General features: G+C 41.7%; 1 protein-coding gene across 2 annotated transcripts in view; it reads right to left on the reverse strand.

Annotated features, from left to right (window-relative positions):
* Nucleotides 1–26,665, reverse strand: part of LOC131663228 (UTP--glucose-1-phosphate uridylyltransferase) — an 826,217-nt gene that overhangs the window by 720,502 nt on the left and 79,050 nt on the right. The window contains exon 1 of one of the 2 annotated variants that reach the window (XM_058933501.1): nucleotides 8,616–8,739. The exons of the other annotated variant lie outside the window; for it this stretch is intronic. Within the exon in view, the coding sequence (XP_058789484.1) occupies nucleotides 8,616–8,720 (105 nt within the window). The 5' untranslated portion in view covers nucleotides 8,721–8,739. Of the gene's footprint in view, nucleotides 1–8,615; nucleotides 8,740–26,665 lie in introns of those variants that run through there. 2 annotated transcript variants of the gene reach the window in all.

Below are 26,665 nucleotides of genomic sequence, written 5' to 3' on the forward strand. Positions count from 1 at the left end.
AAGCAGAAGCATAAGCAAGCAAAGCAAAGATAATAAAAATAAAACGCAATTAGGTCGCTTAATTACGGCGGGAACGGAGTCGTCTCGGCGACGGCGGCATTGCGTGCAACGCAGGTCTCTTCTTGCCTTTCGGTCGGCCGCGTTTTTTCCGCGGTTCGGCGTTCGCCTCGCTACTTCCCGGTCTATCCAACTTGGATATATCTTCCGCAGGCGCGGGGGAGAACAAATTATTGAGTCCCAACTCTTCTTCGGACTCGGGTTCTTCCTTCTCCTCTTCGTCCGCGTCCGGACATTGGTTCTCGCTGTGACAAGGCCGCAAGTCGCATACAGCAACCTTGCCTATATCTTGGCCCTCTTCATTGCTCAGTTGGTATGAGTTCATACCCAGGCGAGCAGTTACAATGAAAGGTCCCGCAAACTTTGGACTCAGTTTAGCAGCTATTTTCATTGCAGCTGAAGAAAGTAAGCGGTTTTTGGCCCAGACTTTATCTCCCACGCAATACTCTACACTTCTTCGCTTTACGTTGTAATACTTCTCTTGGCGATCTTGCGCGATTCGAGTGTTCTCTCTAACGACAGCGCGAAAATCATCTAGCTTCTCCATCCTTGTGTGCCAGTGTTCCACGGCGGCGGCTTCAAGGTTACGGACTCGGTCCCTATCCTCCTTCCTTTTCTTGGTATCGGGGAGTTCGGGGTGCCGCCCGTAATTAAGGAAAGCGGGACTAGCGCGCGTCGCTTCATGTATCGCCGTGTTGTAAGCGAAAGCGAATTCCGCTATGTGTGCGTCCCAGGTGGTGTGATTCTCTTGAATAAAGGCACTAATCATGGTTTTGATAGTGCGATTTACTCTTTCCGTCGGGTTGCTCTTAGGTGAATACGGCGCGCACGTGCTATGCGTTACGCCAAAAGAGTCCAAGAACTCATCCACCAACTTATTTTTAAACGGCGTACCGTTATCCGATAAAAATTTATCGGGCACTCCGAATCGCAAAAAGATTCGTTCCTTCAACTCGCGGCGGATCGCTTTCCCATTAGCCTTGCGTAATGGAATACACTCTATCCAGCGAGTGAAGAGGTCGATGAAGATTAATAGGTGCTCATAGCCTTGCGCTGACTTAGGAAAAGGGCCCATGGTGTCACCTGCCACAATCTCCCATGGCCGAGTGACTATGTGCCGTCCCATCAGTCCTGCTGGAGCAACTTGCTCCACTTTAGTCTGTTGGCAAACGAGGCAGTTGCGAACGTAGTGGGCTACGTCCCTGTGTATGCCAGGCCAATAGTACTTAAGCGCGGCTCGCTTTTGCGTCTTATAGCGTCCTTGGTGTCCCGCAGTAAGACTATTATGACACTCTGATAAGACTTGAGCTCTCTGTTCTCGAGGAAGCACAAGCTTCCAAGCATCTTCATCGGTACCCATTATATCGTCCACGATAATATCTGGTTTATAAATATATAACTTGTCTCCTATATACTTCCAATATGGGTAATCGGTAGGGTTTTCTTGAACTTTTTCCACCCATTTCAAGTACCATGGGTCCTTGACTTGCGGAGACGCTTTAAGCGAAGCCAGGCTAGCGATAGCCGTTTCTTCATCCTCTTCGTACATTCGCGATAAAGCGTCCGGGACTACGTTGTGTTTTCCTCTTCTATGCACGATGTCGAAGCTGTAGGACTGTAGAATCAGCGACCATCGTCCTAGCTTGCCATTTGGATGTTTAAGGTTTCGCAACCATTTTAAGCTATAATGGTCGGTTAACACCGTAAAGTGATAGCCTTCTATATAGGGTCTGAACTTTTCAACTGCCCATATTACAGCGAGACACTCTCTTTCTGTGACCGAGAGCCTTCGCTCGGTAACACTGAGTGTTCGACTCGCGAAGCAGAGTACTCTGTCTTCGTCTCCGACGTGCTGCAAGAGTACACTGCCTAGTCCTGTATCGCTGGCATCACATTCTACAATAAATGGAGCCGTAAAGTCTGGCCTAGCCAAGACGGGGGCAGTAGCGATCAGGCCTCTTATGCGCTCGAAGGCGTCTTGTTGCGCTTCGGTCCATTCGTACTTAGTGTCTTTTCGGGTTAGCAAGGTAAGCGGATCCGCTATGCTCGCAAAATCGGGCAAAAACTTCCGATACCAGGACGCCATGCCGAGGAATCTGCGCAACTGCTTCAGATTCTTTGGCGGCGGATAGTCCAAAATAGGACGAACCCTTTCAGGATCAGGACGAGTCCCATCCTTGTTGACTAAAACACCTAAGTAGCGAACTTCTGTCATACAAATGCGCGACTTCTTGTAGTTGATGGTTAAGCCCGCCTTTTTGATCCGATTAAGGATGCACGAAAGCCATTTCAGATGATCATCATAGGTCTCTGTGGCTATGATTAAATCATCTATATAAGCGAAGGCATAGGGCTCCATCTCAGGCGGTATCAGCATATCTGCCAGCATTTGGAAGGTAGCTGGTCCTCCAGCCACTCCATAGGGCATTCGCACAAACTCGAATAGCCCGAGGCCAGGAACAGTAAATGCTGTAATCGGCGTGGATCGCTCCGTAAGAGGGATCTGGTGAAAGGCCCCTGAGCAGTCAAGAGCGCTAATGTACTTAGCGTGCTGCAGTTTTCGCAGAATCACGTCCATGAAGGGAAGCGGATATGCGCTAACCTTGGACACTGCGTTGACCTTTCTAAAATCTACACAAAAGCGATACGAACCGTCTGGTTTTTTAACCATAACGACAGGGCTCGACCATTCGCTTTTCGAACGCCGAATTATCTTCGCCTCAAGCATCTTATATACCTGCGCATGCATCTCCATTTCGATAACATGCGAAACAGGATAATATTTCTGCTTGATCGGCCGGGCATCTCCAACGTCAATGTCATGGGAAATCCATGAAGTACATCCAATGTGGCCATTCTTTGATTCCGGCAGTATCTCCTCAATTACTCGGTCGATCCCTTTTCGTTGCTCTGGAGTAATCTCTGCAATACCAAGTGCGGACAGAGCGAGCGGACTATCAACGCTCAAAGACGAGAGGGTAAGTGACACGTGTTGATCACACCCTTTTACCCGTAAGGTATTCGTCTCGGGATCAAGACAAGCGGAAAACGCACGAATGAAGTCTTCTCCTAGAGTACATTCAGACTCGGCTTCGCTTAAAATAAGGGCATCTATCATATAAGACGCTCCTGCGACCGAAAATGGTAATTGAACACTGCCAATGATGGGCACGTAATGTCCATCGATAGCGCGCGCTCCTGGGCCGTCGTACAATGTGACCGGACGATCCAGAGCCGCAGCTATTTGAAGGCCAATAGGACTTAGTACAGTTCGAGAAGCACCGGTATCATAAAGTGCTCTAAAAGTGAAGTGGCCTACTTGTACTGGTAGCCACCACCGAGGGTATGTTTCAAACAAAGCGCACGTCGCAGTACTTTGGTCTGGCAGAAGCGTAATCGCTTGATCGTTCTGTGCCGGCGAACAGACGACTTTTGCTGATTGCTGTGCCTGACGGTCTCCTGAGTCGGCGTTAGTTGATGAGGCCCTCGGAATCAGGGGAGCGATAGGGACCCCGTCTACTCGCTCCTGTCTGCGTTTTTTGCAGGCTCATTTTTCGAGCATTCAGGGCAAGTAGCCTTAGTATAACCGGGCCAACTACACTCCCAGCAGAGTAACTTATCTGCGCCTGGTCCAGGAGTTTTATCTTTATTCTTGTCTGAGCGTGGTGTGATAACTCTTGCTCGACCTCCAGGCAGTCGATCACCTCCTCGACCACCTCTAGCGTTCCATCGTCCTCCATTCCTGCCCCCTCTGCCACGAGAATCGGATCCTCTTCGTGGAGAAGTAGGTGACTGTCGTGCTGCAGCCTTCGTTGAAGTTGGAGTGGTGTCCACACTGGCAATGGGCAAGTTCTTGGGCGAGGTCACGGTAAACTCCTGGTATTTCTTCGTTAGATAATTATGAAGAGATTTTTCTAAATCAGCGCCTGACAAACTAGCAGTTTCCGCCATTGAAGCGACATTCGCCTTTGGCTTCATTGTCGTCTTAGTCTTTGGCTTATATGCGGCCTCTGGCAGCAAGCTTTGCTCTGAAGACGGCGGCGGCTTCCAAAGTTCGTCAGACTCCGCGATTTCCACTTCTTGCGCTCGGGCAAGGAGCTGTACTAACGATGTGATGGCATGTTGTTGTTTCTTCAGCTCCTTCTTGAGTCTTGGAACCATGTTATCGATTGCCAAGCTGACTTGGTCAGGGATACTCCATGGTCGCTCAAAGCGGCTGAAAATCGTATGTAAGGCTGATAAGTAATCTCTCACGGGTTCATCAGGTCCTTGCGTCCTTAAATGCGCTTCAACTGACAAGTTTCGGTTGTACCGACGTGACTTGCTGTAAGCGGTTAGCGCTGCATCTCGAAACTCTTGGTAAGTGTGCCATGTTGGTCTCAAGAGGCGGTACCAGTGGAGCGCTTGACCTCTGAAAAGAGTAGATAATGAGTCTAGGATTTCATCCTCAGTGATGCGATCCAAACAGCAGTTCTCTTCTACACGCTCTAAGAATTCCTCAATGCTGGTATTTGAGTCATTAGAGAACTGGATTTTCCAGTCTCTGACCGTTTTTCCCAGGTTTCTTGTTTGAATTCGTGTATTATCTGAGCTGTTGGCGCTTGTTCTCCAATTTGGAAGTCCATAACTAGTCGCTTGCCGTGTCGCATTTGTTGGTTGCGATCCCGTCGCATGCGAGAGCGAAAACGCTTCGTCTCTTAGGACCCCCCTTCCCCAGCTCGAAGCTGCGGGGGTAGAAGTCATTCCGCAAAGCCGAAAGTCTTGCGTACTTTTCGCATTAGCTGTGTCGATTGGCATCCCATTCCTTAGTATGCTTGTTCTATCGGTAGCTATTTGCGATCTTCTTGTTGATGAGAACACTGCTGCATCTGGGTTTAGTTTTGGCTTTTCAATTACTGTTAAGTCAAACTCTGGATCTATAAGACTATAGGTTTCTCGAAAGTTTATGTTTTTGTCCTGTCTTGTTGCTTTCCAGTTACCCATGGTTTCAGACAACGACTTTATCTGTTGTTGCTGTGACTCGATTTTGTTTACGAGTCTAGCGTTCTCGCTTTGCACTCTTGATAAATCGTTCTGTAAATTATCTACCTCTTCTTGAAGCGTAGTCGCATTAATCATAAATCTTTTTAGCTCTCTAGCCGTAGATTCTGGTATGTATTGTGTTTTTCCTGTTGGTAATAAACACCATACCATTCTTTCTGGCGTTTGAGACATTTCGCTTATCGATCGGTTTTCCGATGTTGATGCTCTTGGCCGTGTGTTGACAAAGCTTGTTGTTGTCATTGTCTGCGCCGTGTGTGTGCTCTCTGCGTTCATATTATTTGTTGAAGTCTCTCTTGTTAAAATTTGTGTTGTATTAGATGTCGGCGTTAGCGACATGTCCTCGTGTACGCTATTATCTTCAGTGTTGGTGTTATTTGTATTCTCAAAATCCTCTTCATTATCCAATTCTGCAATAAGCTTGAGGTCATCGCGTAATGACTTCGGTATGACTTCCGATTGCATCAGTGTCACACATAATCTATCGCGTCTTTCTTTCGCTTTTAGCGTTAAATTGTCGATCGTTTCCACGAAGTCATCCGTCGAATAGTCTCCTTGTAGTCGTCTGTAAAGTTTATTCGCGCGCTCGTATATTGAACCGTTATTATCTATTTCAAGGTCATTTAAAATGTTATTTAACGTGTCACTGGGTAAAGATTTTATCCAATCTTTAATTTTGTTGTCAATTTCATCTTTAAATATCGTTAAATCGCTAATATTTTCCATTTTTATTTAATTGGTTGATTATTTATAATTATTTGTTATTTATTATTGTTTTCTTGTTATAATCCTTGATTTGGTTCTTGTTATTCTTCTTTGTTAAATTCTTATTTTAATTTTGAATTATTTATTAAGAATTTTAGCGAAATACATGCGCGGATTATAAATATATGATTATATATATACATATAAATTGTTGGGTATTTATGGATAATGTTATTATCGTTAATTGTTGACGATATATAAATTGGGATTGTCATATGTACACGGTACTTTCAAAATATTCGCTTATACATGTGGTGACTATATACGTAATATATAGCACAAACACTTAAATTGAAAATATTCGGACTGTCGTATTAACATATATATACCTTTGCGTGGCGATTCTCGCTTCGAACGCCTTTATTACAGAGTATATCTGTACGATATAAACACTCTGAACTCCTCGATGTTGTTTATACTGTGAGAAGCCTTTGTGACTGTCCTCTACAGTTTGTCGTGTTTACGTTTTTACACGTACGCTTCACTTAAATTTTCCGCGAAGGGTATCGCAGCAAAGTCATACGTAAATCGATGGACACGTTGGGCGCCAAAATATAACGGGGTTCCTGCTCAGCTTCGCTCGAGCGGGACACGCTATATAAAAGTAACCGCGGAAAAGTAGATAAATGGCTCTCCAGAGCAGATCGGCACTCCTGCACCGAACGTCCTGGGTCCAGCAGCTCAGTTGCCTCCTTCTCGAGTCGAAAACTTGGCCCGCGGAGAGTGTCGTAAGCTTTCGTATGACAAGGCGCGACAGCCAAGGAGAAGCTAAAGCGCATAATCGCATATACGACTAGGAATCGAGGGAAAATGACACATAGCAAAGGAGTGAATTGAATTCATTTATTCATAACACAAGCATAGAATAGCGTAGTTCGCGCGCAGTACAAATAGCAGCGTGGATAGCCTCGCGTCAGATTTCAGTGCAGCCGACGAGCCGCGCACACGCTACGCAGCGAGGAACTTGCCCGCGCACGCCCTGTAAGAGCGGTTAGGCACAATGGCGACGGCTAGCCAGCGCGCACCGTTCGAACGAGAAACCTACATCGCTTACTCGTGTCGGCTCTTTAGCCGGTCGAAATGTCTCGGTCACTCGACTTAGACGAAAACGGCAACCGCACTTGCTCGTTGTAAATCGGACGAAGCGACAATACGCGTATAACGGAAGCCTGTTCGTAGGCCGAACGAAAACAGAAAAGAAATAAGCAACTATGCGGTAAGGTATCGACAAGGATACGCAATTTAAGCAACGCAGGAGGAGAGAGCCATAGAGAGAGAAGCCAAGTTAACAGACTGGTACTTACAATGCTGGAACTGACGAGTCGCTCTACAGTAGATTCGCAAGTAGTTCTCGGCGCGCTCGCTTGCAAAGGATTTGTTAATTGCGTTATCGCTTCTTGCGTTTACGCTTTTTCTCTCTGCTTCTATCACCGAGTGTTCGCTGGGCTTTTCGGGAACAGCGTCGATGGTTGTCACGTGTGTGGCTATCAAACCTGATTGCTCTCTCGAGTAATTAGCGAGCTCGCGTTGCCGGTTACTTGCTCGTTGCCGGTCGGAAGCAGACTTACTTTTTGTCCCTACTCTCTCTCTCTCTCCTCGAAGGGCTCGCCTCTCCGCGAGGTTCGCGCCGCGAGTCGATATCGATAATCGAACTATAATCGCGTCACTTACCGGTTCGCTGACGTCCACGCTGCAATTATTAAAACATGTTTACATGATAATTAATTATTATAGATAATTATTATTTGATGGCTTCCTGGGGAGAGAGAGACATAACGAACTTACATGCCGTTCGTTATACAATACAGTAAGAAATCAAGTATTTCAATACATACATATATATATTCTTCATGTATCATCCCTTCCTCATCGATCTTATTGTATATTGTACGAGGTGTGATAAAAAAGTAAGGTGAATTTTGAAATTTAGCGGGCTACGTCCGTTCGATCTTCGACTTTTTTATCTGGTTATGTCGGTACACTCGTCTGGAACATACGTTCCAAATTTCAGCTTTGTAGTATGTTTGGTTTGTTTGTGAGAGGCATCAAGGTTAGAAGTGCTTTGCGTGCTCCACGATTTGCTGCTGTCTAAAAACATGGATCAAAGAGTTTGCATTAAATTTTGTGTGAAAAATGGAATCAAATGTTCCAAAACACTTGAAATGCTGAAAGTGGCATACGGTGAGTCTACTTTTAGCCAAAAAAATGTTTACAAGTGGTATAAACACTTCCAAGAAGGCCGAGAAGACACCGACGACGAACCTCGTTCTGGATGCCCCAGCACATCAACAACTGATGAGAATGTTGAAGAAGTGAAGAAAATAGTATTGGGAAATCGTCGAATTACCATGAGAGAAATTGCTGATATTGGCATCTCATTTGGTTCGTGCCAATCAATTTTGACGAGTGTTTTAGACATGAGACGTGTGTCAGCGAAGTTTGTTCCGAAATTGCTCAATTTCGACCAAAAGAAACGTCGCATGAGCATCGCCCAAGAGCTACTGAATGACGTCAACGATGATCCAGATTTACTCAACAGGGTTATAACAGGTGACGAAACATGGGTATACGGTTATGACGTCGAGACTAAGACTCAATCGTCCCAGTGGAGGCATTCTGGATCACCAAGACCAAAAAAAGCACGCCAAGTTCGATCAAATGTAAAGGTTTTGCTTACAGTTTTCTTTGACTGTAGGGGCGTGGTGCATCATGAGTTCTTGCCACAGGGTAGAATAGTAAATAAGGAATATTACCTGCAAGTTATGCGCAATTTGCGCGAAGCAATCGCCAGAAACGTCCGAATTTGTGGAAAAATAAAAATTGGCTTTTGCACCATGATAACGCCCCTGCTCACACATCGTTGCTTGTGCGCGAAATTTGGCTAAAACCAACACAGTAACGATGCCACAGGCACCGTATTCCCCAGATCTGGCCCCCTGTGACTTCTTCTTGTTCCTAAAACTGAAGAGGCCCATGAAAGGACGGCGTTTTGCCACGATTGAGGAGATAAAGACGGCATCGAAGGATGAACTAAACAAGATCACAAAAAATGATTTTTTGAAATGCTTTGAGGATTGGAAAAAGCGTTGGCACAAGTGCATTATATCCGAGGGGGATTACTTTGAAGGAGATAAAATAAAAATTGATGAATAAATAAATATTTTTTGAGAAAAATAAAAATTTACCTTACTTTTTGATCACACCTCGTATATCCTCTTTTCTTTTTAAAGTATTTTTATGTAAGCCGATGTGCAACATTTCGGATATTCTGCGTTTCTTATAATTCTTTTCTTATAATTCTTATAATCCAATATCTTAGCTTCGTCCTAGTCAAATTCGTGTGAGATAGTTCTTCTATGTATAGCTACTACTACCGTATCTGAGACAATGTTTTTTTTTGTGTTTATTTAATCTAATTTTTAAGGATCTCTTACTTTCACCTATGTAGACCGCTGAACATTGTTTGCAGTTAAAACTGTAACCAATACAAGTGTTGTTGAATAAATCAGATTTGTCTTTTCCTAAACGAATGAACTTTTGTAATGATTTTTGTAATAATAGGATTGGAGTAATGTCTTTTTTTTTAACACAGAAGAATATTTTTTTTAAATGTTGCAATTGTTTGTAATAGAGATACTATAGATAGTTTGTGTTTTATTAATTTTTTAGAATTATTCTTCCCTTTCTTATATTTCCTAATCCGTTTCTGTATGTATTTTTTGATAAATTCAGAAGTATAATTATTCTTTTTCAGGATATTAGTAACCATTTCTAAATTGCGTGAACGAAATTTTTTGTCAGCAAGTCAAAACACCCGGTCATATAAAATTGAAACTATATATATATAAAAAATTTTTTATTAATTTTATATTTTTTATATTTTTATTATTTTATATATTTTTTATTAATATATATAAAAAATTTTTTATTAATTTTATTAATTTTCATTAATTGACCATATTTTTTTATATCGTGATCTGACAGTGCACGATTAGGTAAAGCTATTTCGAGCTTTTATTTGTTAGACCTCTCCGACTGATATACGGCTTGAGATACATACCATAACCATTATTATGTGGCTGTGAGTAAAAACCTTTACCTATAGCCATTGCTTCCATAGTCTTGTTATTTCTATGAGACTCTTTTAATTAATTTTGAGCGGCCTTAACACTGTTGACAGCTATTGCTATTGAACCAGTGCCTCCAGCAAGAGCATCATTGGCGTTCAAAGCGGCAAATAATGGAATTAAAAAAGCAAGAACTCCACCCACAGTTTTTGGAATTTGTAAAATATGAAGTGATCAGAAAATGTACTAAAGAAACGTTGCTGAATATAAATAAAATTAAGTGAATTTCCAGCTCTCACTATTTCCCTTCTTTCCATTATTACAAATTTTATCATTTAAGAAAAATATAAGGGAATCAAGACAGTATGTTACGTATTAATAACGAGAAAATCCATATAGAAATTCAACATCAAGATTTATCTCTGCTTCTATCACGCGTTATGATACATATTTGTGGTGGGATGACCAAGCCGGATGGTACTATGCCAGTGGAAAAAAGTTTATTAGTCAACAATGCCCTCTGTCATTTGTTTGAGGAAATACGATATGAAATACGAGAGGGGGTCAATAAGTCTTTACAAAATCCAAGAGATGGTACTCGTCACGCTTAAATTATGATGTTTATAATACTACTAACTAGATATCGTACAATGTTTCAGCTCGACTCATTAAGTCGTTTTTTGTGAGCGTTGATAGAACAAAAAGTTATTGGTTTATTTGAGAAATGGAAAAAACAGAGTTTCGAGCGGTGATAAAACATTTTCATTTGAAAGGTCTTACATCAAAAGAAATCACAGTTGAGTTGAACGTCGTTCATGGCAAGTTTTCCCCTGTATTTAAGAGTGTTTATAACTGGATAAATGAATTTAAACGCGGCCGTACAACAACAAAAGATGAACCTCGTTCAGGTCACGTCGTAGAAGTGAGTACGCCCGAAATGGTCAACAAAATCAACGATATGGTGTTGAGTGATGAAAGATTAAAATTGAGAGAATTAGTTGATGCCACAGGGGTATTAAAGGGTACAATTATTTCAATTTTGCATGAAAAATTGGGGATGAAAAAAATATCAGCAAGATGGCTGCCGCGTTTGCTCACTGTTGAAAATAAACGAACCCGCGTGGTCACCTCTGAGGTTCTTTTGGCGCGCATACGTCGTGATCCGGAAGACTTTTGGCGTCGACTCATAACTGTAGACGAAACATGGGTACACCACTACACTCCTGAAACCAAAGAACAGTCCAAACAATGGATTACCCCAGGGGAACCAGCCCCAAAGAAGGCAAAGACAGTAAAGTCAGCTGGCAAGATTATGGCCACGGTTTTCTGGGATGCGTATGGAATCATCTACATCGACTACTTGGAAAAGGGCCAGACGATCACTGGACAATATTATGCGTCATTATTAGGTTAGCTGAAAGAAAAAATCAGAGAAAAACGTCCTCACTTGAACAAAAAAAATATCTCTTTCTTCAAGACAATGCTCGAGTTGACACGTGTGCAGTTTCGATCGCAAAAATTAACGATTCAAAGTTCAAATTAATTGACCATCCACCATATTCGCCTAATTTGGATTCCAGTGACTTTTTCTTATTTCCGAACCTCAGAAAATGGCCTGTCGGACAACGATTCACGTCGAATGAACAAGTCATCGCCGAACCAAATGTCTATTTTGAGGGTTTTCAGAAATCATATTTTTCTGATGGCTTAAAAAAACTGGAAGGCCGTTTAATAAAATGTATCGGCCTTCAAGGAAATTATGTTGAAAAATAAAAAAAAATTACATACGCAAAACTTTTTTTTCCTTCTTTTTGTAAAGACTTATTGACATAACGGCTTTGGTATCTCATAGAGTTCAAGTTATCTTCTTCATCTTTTCAAATGGATTACGGAGAATATGCGACCGTTACCGTCTGGGTAGCTCGCGGCCGTCCACACAAATTATTTATTTGGATATTCGGAAAGCAAAAAACGTTTCCACGACTAAATGACGTGTCGAGCACAATCACGTTAAACGCATAGATTCAAAGTCGGATAAGGAGTGATACAGCGGCGAATAAACACAACAGCGAATTAACACACTAATCTTTTACTTGTCAACAATCGATTACAAGACGGTGATCTCGCGCTTATGTACGACGAGCGGCACAATAGCAAACCCGAACGTGAAGGTGAATCGGTGACTGGTCAGCCTTCTGATTCCCTTTTTAAACAAATTATTACAATAACGCCCGACAAACACTTTCCGCCGTCCATCTATTAACGAGGTAGCCAGCAGATATGCCGTGCTATCACCCATCAGCTGGCACCTAAACATGCAAGAGAGAGCGAAATAAGAGAAAAACATTGCACTGACCTCGACCTTCAGCCTCTCCGATGGCTAGAACATTCTGCAGTGTGACTTCATTGGTGCGCTCCTTCTCGTTGACCGTCTCGCTGGTGTTTATTGTCGTTGTTAATTTTCCTTGCTCGTCATCTCGTTTGCTCTACAATACTGCTGTCTCAATCCGTTGTACGCTCGTTGATTACTGTTGTTGTTGCTTCCACTGCCTCTCGGTTGCTAGGAATTGCAGCAACGTCGAAAACACCCGCGCACCTCGCCGGTTACCCATACGCACCGGTGCCGGCTATCCTTCGGGACACGGCTGGGCGCGTCCCAGCCACACACTCCAATACTCGTCCGTGCACCGGGCGTGTCTCCGAAAACGAGAAACGTTGACGAGGTCGCGGGGCCAACTTCAGAAAAACCGAACCTTCGGTTTAATCCGCGCACGACTTTCTCTGCCCAAAGCCTAGCAGAGACTCCCCTGAATTTTCCGCTATGATCCGCAATTTGAGCGCTCTCTCTCTCTCTCTCTTTTTCTTCTGCGCCATGTCGATCGCTTCAGCTATCAGCTCAGCCCGTGTACAGCACCTCATGAACAAAAATCCAAGCATGAGTGTGCGTACCACACGCATACACTCTTTGCTCGGCGCGGCACGCGGACATTTGCGAGAGCCAAACGGACAAAATCGGCCTAGCCGAGATTCTCCGTTACATACATTTAAGATATTCAAGGCTTTCAAGGCTCAAACTAGTCTTTTGTATATAAAGATCTCGCCTATTTACCTTTATATATTGATACTTTTTCAACTGTACTTTTGTTTGAACCACTATCATTGGCTTAAACTTCCTATCATATTTTGTACAGTGAATAAATTCTTAGAAATGTTTCATCATGATATATTATGGAGATCTAGTAATATACCATATAAAATTTTACCACATATGTTGAGCAATCATTTACATAATTCTATAAATATTTATGTAAAAGCATTGCAAAAGAAACAATGGCTACGAAAAATATTACCTAAAAAGTAAGTATTGTAACAGGCTGCCACCTAGCCGCAAACCCCGGGTAATAATAATCCTTAATATGGCCAGACGGTGCACTGTTAACTGTGTGCTTCTAGCACACTTGCTCACCTTGTCCCGGTGTGCGCCTGCGCCGAGTTCTCTTACCGATCTAACCTGGGTTCGTGATCTCTCCGCAAGGGGCGCTGCTGCGCTAGCTCACCAGCGCTCCGTCGGCCACTGCTGACAACTCGGTTGGCGGGCAGCTTCTCTTGTTGCTTTCGTGATTCGTGCTGTACTACCGGCGCATTCGAATCAAACGTAAACAATAACACCGATGTCGAACAAAGGGAAGACAAAATAATGAGAGAGTTTCGTATTGATCTCTAACCAATTTATTTACTCAGAACGTATATAAGGGAGGGATTTGCTGAGAGACTTTCGCACGCTATTCCGACACAGTAATTCGAAGGGGGAGAGAGAGAGTGAATCTCGCGATCGTCGCGGACTATTCGCTCGCACGCTGTTAATAAATTCGCCGCGCACGCTGCGCTGGATCGCACGCTAATACGACCAAAAAGTGCTGTGCACCTACCGCGAAATCGAAGGGGATACGGTGGCCAACCGTATCCGACTATCTGCTGGACGACGAACCACCTCTGCGCCTGCTTCTCCGCTGGGATTGTCGCATTGCTGTTGAAGCTGCTGAGGTTGCTCTCGTAGCTGCCGAGGCCGCACACGTTCAGCAATGTGCGCACTCGGCACTCCACTCGCAGCTATTACTGCCGGTGTCGGAGCCACACATGTTGAGCAGTACTCATTCCACCGTACCGATTGTTGTTGACAGTTGTTGATGCACATGTTGCGTAGTGTGCACACCCACCTCCACACTCACTAACAATGTACTCAACTCCCTGGATCTCACTCAGAAACAATAGAACACGTCGTTGCCTCTAACTCGTTAACTACGATGTAGCCGGACTGAAGGATACAGTCATACTGGCTAGCTGACTCTCCCCTCCCTGTCATTGCCCCTTACGCGCCCTCTCTCTCTCTCTCTCTCTCAAACCGATCGCGGCTGTTACGCTCAGCCACGCTTAGTTGCCTACGCGAGTCCAAACGATTTTCGACAATCGTTGCAGTATAAACACTTTTTTTTGTGACATAGTCAGAAATTAAAATCATTATTAATTAGAAACTTTTTTCATTGTATACAGGGTGTCCCATTTTAAAGGAACCACCCCGAAATTTTCGACGGTTAGCGTTGTACAAAAAAATTGTTCAGATAACGGTTGTTTGGGACAATGGGGGCAACCTTCCTGTGAAATCCGATTTGACCTTGAGATATATTTTCAAGGTCATTTGGAGGTCAAAGTCATTTTTTGAATAGGAACCAATATTTTTGATACCGGATTCGGAAAGAGCGGAAAATTCTACGTTCAGATAACGTATTATGTGTGGGGTTCGGTTAACCCCCCCTCTCGCCTAAGGTCATGTAGGGGTCAAATTTATGATTTTTTTCATCTATACACAGGGATGATCGGGCAAGGGTAAGGTTAATTATAATAACCCAATAACTCGATAACCCCAATAACCCCAATAACCCAATAACCAATAGATATTTTGAATAAGGACACCCATTTTTTATCCCGGATTCGAAAAGAGCGGGAAATTCTACGTTTAGATAAAGTATTATGTTGGGGGAGCGGTTCATCCCCCCCATCCCACCGGAGCAAGGATGAGGTTAATATGGTATTGATTACCCAGCCAGTGAAGGCAAGGTATTGATTACCCAGCCAATGAAGGTAAGGTATTGATTACCCAGCGAATGAAGGTAAGGTATCGATTACCCAGCCAATGAAAGCAAGGTATTGATTACCTAGCCGGGTGCTGCGGGTAATACCTCGCCGCAGCACGATATCGACCTTGACATGCCCCGAGAGACAACAGAATATCAACAATTTCGTTTCTCGAATAATCCGGCATATTCCCTCCTTTTAAGTCGACTAAGAAAATTACACTTGAACTATCCTGAGAAGGACTGTTTGCGAATCACTATTGTCATAAACAATACTAAAAAAGTGTTATTAAACAATTTAGTTGAAACTTTGTAGGATTGTCCGCAATCACACCAGAAAAAAGAATGGAAATATACACGTTATCCCACAAAATGGAAAATGACACTTCTCATGAAGGCTTTGAATACATGAAGTCGACTTTGAAAATCAACCTGAGTTTTAAGCTCAAGGTCACTGTTGTTTGACCCTACAATTTTTTTGGGATATTGGTGTTATTGAATTATTAGGGTTATTGGGTTATTGAGGTTATCGAGTTATTGGGTATTGGAGTTATTGGGTTATTACAATTAACCTTACCTTTGCTCGATCATCCCTGTGCATAAATGAAGAAAATCATAAATTTGACCCCTACATGACCTTAGGCGAGGGGGGGGGGCGGGTTAACCGAACCCCACACATAATACGTTATCTAAACGTAGAATTTTCCACTCTTTCTGAATCCGGGATCAAAAATATGGGTTCCTATTCAAAAAATGACTTTGACCTTCAAATGACCTTGAAAATAAATCTCAAGGTCAAATCGGAACAGAAAGATTGCCCCCATTGTCCGAAACAACTGTTGTCTAAACAATTTTTTTGTACTATGCCAACCGTCGAAAATTTTGGGGTGGGTCCTTTAAAATGGGACACCCTGTAGAAAGCGACATGAGATATCTATTATTGAGAGAATTACCTTTGCCATTGAAAACGTTGTGTATACATCATTACGGTAATCGAGCTAACATTAAGGTGCCGTTACAAATGTACAAAAATTGTTTACATGGATTAAAGATAGACGGAAGCAATCTGAACTCGAGGGTATAGATGAAGTTGATAGTGATACATATAAAAATCATCTAAATATTTCGAAATAGCTATGTCGACTACTGAAAATAAAGATTATAAACAGACTGTTTTATATTCAATGTATAATTGAACAATAAATTAATAATTAAATGAAAATTCTATGAGTTCTACTAATTAATATTCAAATAAAATTAACTACGGGGTTGAAAGGTTCCCGAAATCGAATGAGACTACTATAGCGCATAGTTAGAGAGAGAGTGAGAGAGAGAGAGAGAGTAGCATGGCATTACCCTTCCATCTCCAAATAGAGAGTAGCGTCCCCCGTCCATCTCCAAGCTGACTACAATAACTACACACTAGTTTTGTACGATCAATTTATTTATTTATTTATTTATTAATATAATATTACAAAGATACAATTTTTAATTTTTTTTTCCACACGACTTGGAAGACCATATTGGTCTTCGAATAAACCCGGCAAAAACTTATTACTAACGTTTTCAACGTTCACCACCCTTGGCCTCATTCTCAACGTACTATTGCTGGTGGTAATAGCGGTGGTGGTGATGGTGTTGACAATGGTGGTGAACTTTTCCCTTGGAAGAGCATTTTCAATGCTGCTCAATGGTTCTCGAATAGCATTGTTTATTTGAAAAATAATAATTTTAATTTCAATTTAATTGTAGAATAAAAGTTATAAGCATACGCATATTATTTACTTATCTTCATAAATTTCTTTTTGACGGTAAACTCGCAAACGACTTCCTTTTTATAGCCGTTTCGACTGCTGCTTCGGCTGTAGTTTTTTGAGTCGCTGCTTTGGCTGCAGCATTTTGAGTCGCTGCTTCGGGTGCAGCTTTTTGGGCCGCTGCTTTGGCTGCAGCCTTTTATACCGCTAGTAGATAAGCAATGTATGTTCTGGGACACAAAGGAGCCGACAAAGGATGCCGCCAATGTATAAGGATACGTGTATGTTGTGGGACACAAAGGAGCCGCCCGATGAAGGTGTGAAGGTAGTGACACCTTTTAATTTATGGTCAGACCCCATGCTGAGTGTCTAAAAGGCATTTGATGTACCTTTGACACCTTCCGCGTGCCAATGGACCCCGTGCTGAGTGTTTAAAGAGCATTTGATGTTGGTTTGACACCTTGCGCGCGCCGCCAATGTATAAGGGATATGTGTATGTTCTGGGACACAAAGAGGCCGCCCGGTGAAGGTGTCGCGATAGTGACACCTTTTAATCGCGATAAGGTGAGACCCCATGCTGAGTGTTGCATTTGATGTTCGTTTGACACCTCCCGCGTGCCAGTGAGTCCCTTCGAGGGGGCCAGTGCGCCCCCCCCCCCACCCACAGAGGTTGTTAAGGTAGGATGCTGTAGAAGTCGGTAGGGTGTTTGGTAAACTATATGATGGTCTCTCTCTCTCTATCCCTTTCTCTCGCTCTCCTTCGATAGTAAGGTGCATATGCTGGCTGAGTGTGGACCCTCGGAGAGGGGGTAGCGGCTCTAGCTTGCTAGGCGCGTACGCCGTATAGTGTGGATGCTGTTCTCTCTCTCTCTCTCTCGTTCTCCTTAGTAAGCTTATGCTGGCTGAGTGTGGGCTCTCAGAGAGGGGATAGCGTCTCTAGCTTGCTAGACGCGTACGTCGTATAGTGTGGATGCCGTTCTCTCTCTCTCGCTTGCTGTTCTCTCTCTCTCTCGCTCTCCTTAGTAAGCTTATGCTGGCTGAGTTTGGGCCCTCGGAGAGGGGGTAGCGGCTCTAGCTTGCTAGGCGCGTACGCCGTATAGTGTGGATGCTGTTCTCTCTCTCTCTCTCTCTCTCGTTCTCCTTAGTAAGCTTATGCTGGCTGAGTGTGGGCTCTCAGAGAGGGGGTAGCGTCTCTAGCTTGCTAGACGCGTACGTCGTATAGTGTGGATGCCGTTCTCTCTCTCTCGCTTGCTGTTCTCTCTCTCTCTCGCTCTCCTTAGTAAGCTTATGCTGGCTGAGTTTTGGCCCTCGGAGAGGGGGTAGCGTCTCTAGCTTGCTAGACGCGTACGTCGTATAGTGTGCATGCCGTTCTCTCTCTCTCTCTCGCTCTCCTTCGATAGTAGAGCGCTTAGTAAGCTTATGCTAGCTGAGTGTGGGCCCTCGGAGAGAGGGTAGCGTCTCTAGCTTGTTAGGCGCAGCCACCACCCACCCACCCACCCACCCACCTCCTACCTTTCGTCTGACTATTCCCACTTCAACCTACAGCGCCGAAACCGCTGCTTTCAGCGCCACCAGAGTGCTTAAAAGCCGTGCACGATTGGAAAAGAGCGCAGTCTTTCGAGACAGCCCGCTTCACTAGCTTTCTTAGCAGTGACAAACAGCAGCAGTAGTAGTAGTAGTAGTAGTAGTAGTAGTAGTAGTAGTAGTAGTAGTAGTACTACTAGTAGTAGTAGTATTACTAATTATCTCACGTGCATTTTCATTACAATGGCTTCTATTTCTTATTTTGAAAATACAGTACGCGATTTATGGAAATCCTATTACAACTCAGACGCTAATAAGGATGATTTTATTAGATGGAAAAAATAATAATTACCGTTTTGCATTCTCTTGAAGAATATATGTTACGGCCTAACTTAAGTAGAGCAATACGACAGAGATGTCAAACATGCGCTACTCATTTGTATTCAATCGAAATTAATTTAAATATTCCATAAAAGTCGGAGGCAATGTTAATTCATTACGAGTCATTCCAAACCAAATTGAAGGGGACGGAGTTATTTGGCGTGAAATAAATTCAGCATTTGAAAAACGTATCATTACTGCATTCATAGCCAATCAAGAACATACAGATATAAAGTCATTCTTAAAAGCAGCAAATAAACTATTAAAACTACAAATACCAAAATATCTTTCGATTCATAATACTCTAAAAATAAATATAGAAATGTCAGCTTAATTTATCGTAATAAAAGATAATGTAGAGGACATTCAAGTAAAGTATTTCAACACCGAAAATGTTTCTATTTACAGAACGACAGATCTTAAATTATGGTTTAAAGAAAATATTGAAGATGTTATACTTAAAAATTTAGAAGAATTTCAAGAAAAAAATTCCGGTTGGACATTAAAAACTATCATCGGTATTACTGTTAATATAAATAAATTTAATCCTTTCAAACCTGGCTCATATATTCAACTACCAAAACAAATAGCAGATAATAAAGCAATTATCAATGTTCAAAATACAGATAATGAATGTTTTTAATGGGCTGTACTTGCCTGTCTTCATCCAGCTAGATTTCATAGCGAAAGAGTTCAAAATTATATGCCCTTTGCGAATGAATTGAAATTCGATGATAGAAACTTTCCTGTTGAGGTAAAGAATATTCATAAATTTGAAAAATTAAATAGTATTTCAATAAATCTATACATACTAAAAAAATACGGTTTTAAATTCGAAGTCTCACCATATTATATATCAACTTTAAAACAAGATAAAGCATGTAAATCTTTTGTTACTACAAAGCGATTATATTGATGAGAATGAAACAGAAAAATATAATAGATCAAATAACAATGATAATTTCAAATTAAAATTCCACTATGTATGGATTAAAAACTTATCTGCTCTTGTTAGAAGTCAAGTAACGAAACATACTGCACAAATCTATCTCTGTGAACGCTGTCTCCACTATTTTAATAATAAAGAAAAATTAAATATTCATGAGACAGATTGTTCAAAATTAAATAAATATAGAGTTAATCTACCTAATTTTCCTCATCTGAAATTTAATCATTATGATCGAAAAGAAATGGTTCCGTTTATTATCTATGCTCATTTAGAGTGCTTATTGTAACCAGTAAATAACGGACGATCCTTCCAAGATCATGAAGCCTTTAGTGTGGGACTTTATATAAAATGTAGTTATGATGATTCCAAATCAGTCTTTAAGATGTATAGAAAAAAACTGAATGAAGAACAATCACCCGCACAATGGATTATCAAACAATTTCAGATTTTGTTAGATGAAATGAATCAAATATATAAGAATGCAATAGAAATGAATTTTTCATGGCGTAATCAAATGGATTTCAAGATGAGCAAAATGTATCATATTTGTAGAAAATATTTTTAACCTGATGAAACAAGAGTTAGAGATCATTGTCATTTGACGGGCCGATTTACAGGTACTGCTCACGCATCCTGTAATTTAAATTATAAGAATCCTTATTTTATACCAGTTGTCTTCCATAACCATACTGGATATGATTCTCATTTTATAATAAAAGAAATAGCTACTAGCTCTGATCTTGAGGTAAATGTGACTGTTTTAGCTGAAAACAAGGAAAGATATATAGCTTTCACAAAACAGGTGGACGGTAGTTCTATAAATTTTCGATTTATTGATTCGTTTCGTTTTATGCCATCGTCTCTCGAAAAACTGTCTTCATACTTAACTAAACTAAATATCGTAGAGCATGAATTCAAGATAGATAAATATACAAAAACACAAATAGAATTATTGAAGAGAAAAGACGTTTTTCCATATGAGTATGTTAACAGTTTTGAAAAATTAAAACAGACATAATTACCACCTATCGAAGATTTTCATAGCTAATTGATAGATAGCAACCTCTCTGAAGCTGACTATGAGCATGCTTAAAAAGTGTGGAATGCATTTGACATCATTGATTTAAGACAGTATTCTGATTTATATTTAAAAACTGACTTATTACTCTTGGCCGATATTTTTGAAAATTTTCGTAAAACTTGTATGGCCGCGTATCAACTCGACCCAGCGCCCTATTATACTACTCCTGAATTAACATGGGATGCTATGTTAAAGTGTACAAAAATTGAGCTAGAACTTTTAACCGATATAGACATGGTTTTTTTCATCCAAAAAGGCATTCGAGGAGGTATTAGTCAATGCTGTAATAGATACTCAAAAGCTAATAATCGATATATGGACTCAGAATATAATGAAAAAGAACCTAGCAAGACTTTGATGTACTTTGACGTTAACAATTTATATGGATGGGCGATGACGCAATCATTACCATATAAAAATTTTAAGTGGGTCTCTAACATCGATGAGCCTCATTTTGCTTCCTTGAAAAGGAAGCATTGTTTCGGTTTTTTGGCTAGAAATCACCATTTTCGCTTCAATTTTTTCATTTTTGCTTCAAACCTTCTAGATTTTTTTGCTTTTAATACATATAAATTAGTTTTAAGTATAACACAATGTATTTTATTGAAAACTTTTTTTTTGAATTTTTGACAAGCTTACAAAGTCTCATTTTTGTGGCGTCGCTTTTTTCAAATTTTCAAGATCCCTTCGGCTTTTCGTCGGTTTTCAGACTAGGTCCCTGAAACTTTGCACACATTTTCGAGACACGACCGAGATACATGGCTTTTTTTTTCTCAACGATCGGGAGAACGGTCCGCGCGCTATATTTTTTTTTCCGCATTACAAACTTAATACCGCAATTTCGCTTTTTTACGAACATTCGAGATCCCTTCGGCGTTTCGTCAGTTTTCGGACTAGGTCCCTGAAACTTTGCACACATTTTCGAGACACGACCGAGATACATGGCTTTTTTTTTCTCAACGATCGGCCGAAAGGTCCGCGCGCTACAGTTTTTTTTTCGCATTACAAACTTAATACCGAAATGTCGCTTTTTTACGAACGTTCGAGATCCCTTCGGCGTTTCGTCGGTTTTCGGACTAGGTCCCTGAAACTTTGCACACATTTTCGAGACACGACCGAGATACATGGCTTTTTTTTTCTCAACGATCGGCCGAACGGTCCGCGCGCTACAGTTTTTTTTTCGCATTACAAACTTAATACCGAAATTTCGCTTTTTTACGAACGTTCGAGATCCCTTCGACGTTTCGTCGGTTTTCGGACTAGGTCCCTGAAACTTTGCACACATTTTCGAGACACGATCGAGATGCATGGCTTTTCTTTTCTCAACGATCGGCCGAAAGGTCCGCGCGCTACAGTTTTTTTTCCGCATTACAAACTTAATACCGAAATTTCGCTTTTTTACGAACGTTCGAGATCCCTTCGACGTTTCGTCGGTTTTCGGACTAGGTCCCTGAAACTTTGCACACATTTTCGAGACACGACCGAGACGCATGGCTTTTTTTTTCTCAACGATCGGCCGAACGGTCCGCGCGCTACAGTTTTTTTTCCGCATTACAAACTTAATACCGAAATTTCGCTTTTTTACGAACGTTCGAGATCCCTTCGGCGTTTCGTCGGTTTTCGGACTAGGTCTCTGAAACTTTGCACACATTTTCGAGACACAACCGAGATACATGGCTTTTTTTTTCTCAACGATCGGCCGAAAGGTCCGCGCGCTACAGTTTTTTTTTCGCATTACAAACTTAATACCGAAATGTCGCTTTTTTACGAACGTTCGAGATCCCTTCGGCGTTTCGTCGGTTTTCGGACTAGGTCCCTGAAACTTTGCACACATTTTCGAGACACGACCGAGATACATGGCTTTTTTTTTCTCAACGATCGGCCGAACGGTCCGCGCGCTACAGTTTTTTTTTCGCATTACAAACTTAATACCGAAATTTCGCTTTTTTACGAACGTTCGAGATCCCTTCGACGTTTCGTCGGTTTTCGGACTAGGTCCCTGAAACTTTGCACACATTTTCGAGACACGATCGAGATGCATGGCTTTTCTTTTCTCAACGATCGGCCGAAAGGTCCGCGCGCTACAGTTTTTTTTCCGCATTACAAACTTAATACCGAAATTTCGCTTTTTTACGAACGTTCGAGATCCCTTCGGCGTTTCGTCGGTTTTTGGACTAGGTCCCTGAAACTTTGCACACATTTTCGAGACACGACCGAGATGCATGGCTTTTTTTTCTCAACGATCGGCCGAACGGTCCGCGCGCTACAGTTTTTTTTCCGCATTACAAACTTAATACCGAAATTTCGCTTTTTTACGAACGTTCGAGATCCCTTCGGCGTTTCGTCGGTTTTCGGACTAGGTCTCTGAAACTTTGCACACATTTTCGAGACACGATCGAGATGCATGGCTTTTCTTTTCTCAACGATCGGCCGAAAGGTCCGCGCGCTACAGTTTTTTTTTCGCATTACAAACTTAATACCGAAATGTCGCTTTTTTACGAACGTTCGAGATCCCTTCGGCGTTTCGTCGGTTTTCGGACTAGGTCCCTGAAACTTTGCACACATTTTCGAGACACGACCGAGATACATGGCTTTTTTTTTCTCAACGATCGGCCGAACGGTCCGCGCGCTACAGTTTTTTTTTCGCATTACAAACTTAATACCGAAATTTCGCTTTTTTACGAACGTTCGAGATCCCTTCGACGTTTCGTCGGTTTTCGGACTAGGTCCCTGAAACTTTGCACACATTTTCGAGACACGATCGAGATGCATGGCTTTTCTTTTCTCAACGATCGGCCGAAAGGTCCGCGCGCTACAGTTTTTTTTCCGCATTACAAACTTAATACCGAAATTTCGCTTTTTTACGAACGTTCGAGATCCCTTCGGCGTTTCGTCGGTTTTTGGACTAGGTCCCTGAAACTTTGCACACATTTTCGAGACACCACCGAGATGCATGGCTTTTTTTTCTCAACGATCGGCCGAACGGTCCGCGCGCTACAGTTTTTTTTCCGCATTACAAACTTAATACCGAAATTTCGCTTTTTTACGAACGTTCGAGATCCCTTCGGCGTTTCGTCAGTTTTTGGACTAGGTCCCTGAAACTTTGCACACATTTTCGAGACACGACCGAGATACATGGCTTTTTTTTTCTCATCGATCGGGAGAACGGTCCGCGCGCTACATTTTTTTTTCCGCATTACAAACTTAATACCGAAATTTCGCTTTTTTACGAACGTTCGAGATCCCTTCGGCGTTTCGTCGGTTTTCGGACAAGGGCCCTGAAACTTTGCACACATTTTCGAGACACGACCGAGATACATGGCTTTTTTTTTCTCATCGATCGGGAGAACGGTCCGCGCGCTACAGTTTTTTTTCCGCATTACAAACTTAATACCGAAATTTCGCTTTTTTACGAACGTTCGAGATCCCTTCGGCGTTTCGTCGGTTTTCGGACAAGGGCCCTGAAACTTTGCACACATTTTCGAGACACGACCGAGATACATGGCTTTTTTTTTCTCATCGATCGGGAGAACGGTCCGCGCGCTACAGTTTTTTTTCCGCATTACAAACTTAATACCGAAATTTCGCTTTTTTACGAACGTTCGAGATCCCTTCGGCGTTTCGTCGGTTTTCGGACTAGGTCCCTGAAACTTTGCACACATTTTCGAGACACGACCGAGACGCATGGCTTTTTTTTTCTCAACGATCGGCCGAACGGTCCGCGCGCTACAGTTTTTTTTCCGCATTACAAACTTAATACCGAAATTTCGCTTTTTTACGAACGTTCGAGATCCCTTCGGCGTTTCGTCGGTTTTCGGACTAGGTCTCTGAAACTTTGCACACATTTTCGAGACACGATCGAGATGCATGGCTTTTCTTTTCTCAACGATCGGCCGAAAGGTCCGCGCGCTACAGTTTTTTTTCCGCATTACAAACTTAATACCGAAATTTCGCTTTTTTACGAACGTTCGAGATCCCTTCGACGTTTCGTCGGTTTTCGGACTAGGTCCCTGAAACTTTGCACACATTTTCGAGACACGACCGAGACGCATGGCTTTTTTTTTCTCAACGATCGGCCGAACGGTCCGCGCGCTACAGTTTTTTTTCCGCATTACAAACTTAATACCGAAATTTCGCTTTTTTACGAACGTTCGAGATCCCTTCGGCGTTTCGTCGGTTTTCGGACTAGGTCTCTGAAACTTTGCACACATTTTCGAGACACAACCGAGATACATGGCTTTTTTTTTCTCGTCGATCGGCCGAACGGTCCGCGCGCCACAGTTTTTTTTCCGCATTACAAACTTAATACCGAAATTTCGCTTTTTTACGAACGTTCGAGATCCCTTCGGCGTTTCGTCGGTTTTTCGGTCGTTATCGCTTTCAATCTCACAAATTTTTGGGACTGCTCTACAATGCTCCCTCTTTAGTCGAAGCGCTATTCCAAGTTTTTAATGATATGACCCTTCCATGTATACTTGATAGGTGCGCCGCGTTTTCGAGATGACGTCGGATTCTAGTGGCAAATCATCTCACATTTAACTTGAATTGGTTGTCTCATTCTTCAATTCCGACCTCGAGTTTTGCACTTCCGAGTCGGAAAATCATCTTAAAATCATGTAATTGATATTCGAGAAACGAAATTTTTTAGTTTTTATTTTTTTCAACAAATTAAATCAAACTTGTTCATGTCGTTTATAGCGGAGGAATAGTTCCATACGATGCCTTCCCGCTGTGTTTCCAAAAGATTCTTTTCCTCTAGTTTTCAAGAACACGAGATCGCGTCACTCGCTTTGTTACCGTATCATCGTTTTTTCGCCTACTTTCATACTTTCGGCGTTTTGTCGGTTTTCAAGCTAGGTCGTTCAAACTTCGCATAAGGAGAATTCAATTAATGTGTTCGATTGAAGTATAAAAAGCAGCGCACAAAAGTAAATTACCACGTCAGGTCCGCGACTGGTTCATGTTGCAATCCGGATTTGTCATCGAAAGTTCTCCAACGGCTGATCGGAATTGAGGTTTTGTTGAAATGCCACATCCAGTTAGTAACTTGTTACTTCAAACGAAAAAAACAGCGTCATGTACGTTTTATCATTTTGAGTGTGAAACAATTTTTGATAGATTATTTACTTTCGCAATGAAGACAATTCAATCAATATTGTTGATTGAGGAATGAAAAGCAGCACACTCGATCAATCTTCAAACAAGGCCCGTGATGGATAGCTATAGAATATTGTTGAATAATTAGTAAAATGTTATTAGTGTGATCCACGATGGACTTCTGTAGCAAATTATTGAATAGTAAGTAAAGAAATCATAAATATAAAATATATAATATACGTGTAATCTGCTTCACTGAATGGATTTAATCTTTCATCAGATATGAATTTAAAAATGCAAACGATTGAACTGATCGTTATTGTTCACATCATAATAATTTTTCACCTACTTATCAGAATTTCTTATTTTTGTTCCACTTTATAAAGAATAAATTTTTTGTACCAAACGGTGAATTTGTCGTTACTTGGACAATGAATGGATCACCTCTACATGGATCACGCTGCGGTTAGTGATACATCTAGCCGCTTCTACGCCGGTGAGAGTATGCATCAATCCTTTTGATATTGTGTGGGCATTCGAAAAATACTTTATGATAAATACAACAATTCTTCATATTGTAATCGTATAATCAATTGGCCAAATTAACAAACGAAGTCATCGAAAATTTTTTTCAATTCTGTAACACAAAGTATTATCGTTAAAGCGTGGTGATCGATAGTCGATAATTGCAAAAGTGTTATTTTGTGAATGAGTAATCAAAAATGAACCAATCCGTTGAAAGGTAATTTTTATTTTTTATTTTTTTTTTAATGGACGTAGACAGAGTTCCCTCTGTCAAGTGGCCCTGTGAAATCAAC

Source organism: Phymastichus coffea, unplaced genomic scaffold (genome assembly GCF_024137745.1).
Source record: "Phymastichus coffea isolate CEN01 unplaced genomic scaffold, Cenicafe_Pcof_1.1 PCOF00002, whole genome shotgun sequence".
NCBI lineage: Eukaryota > Metazoa > Arthropoda > Insecta > Hymenoptera > Eulophidae > Phymastichus > Phymastichus coffea.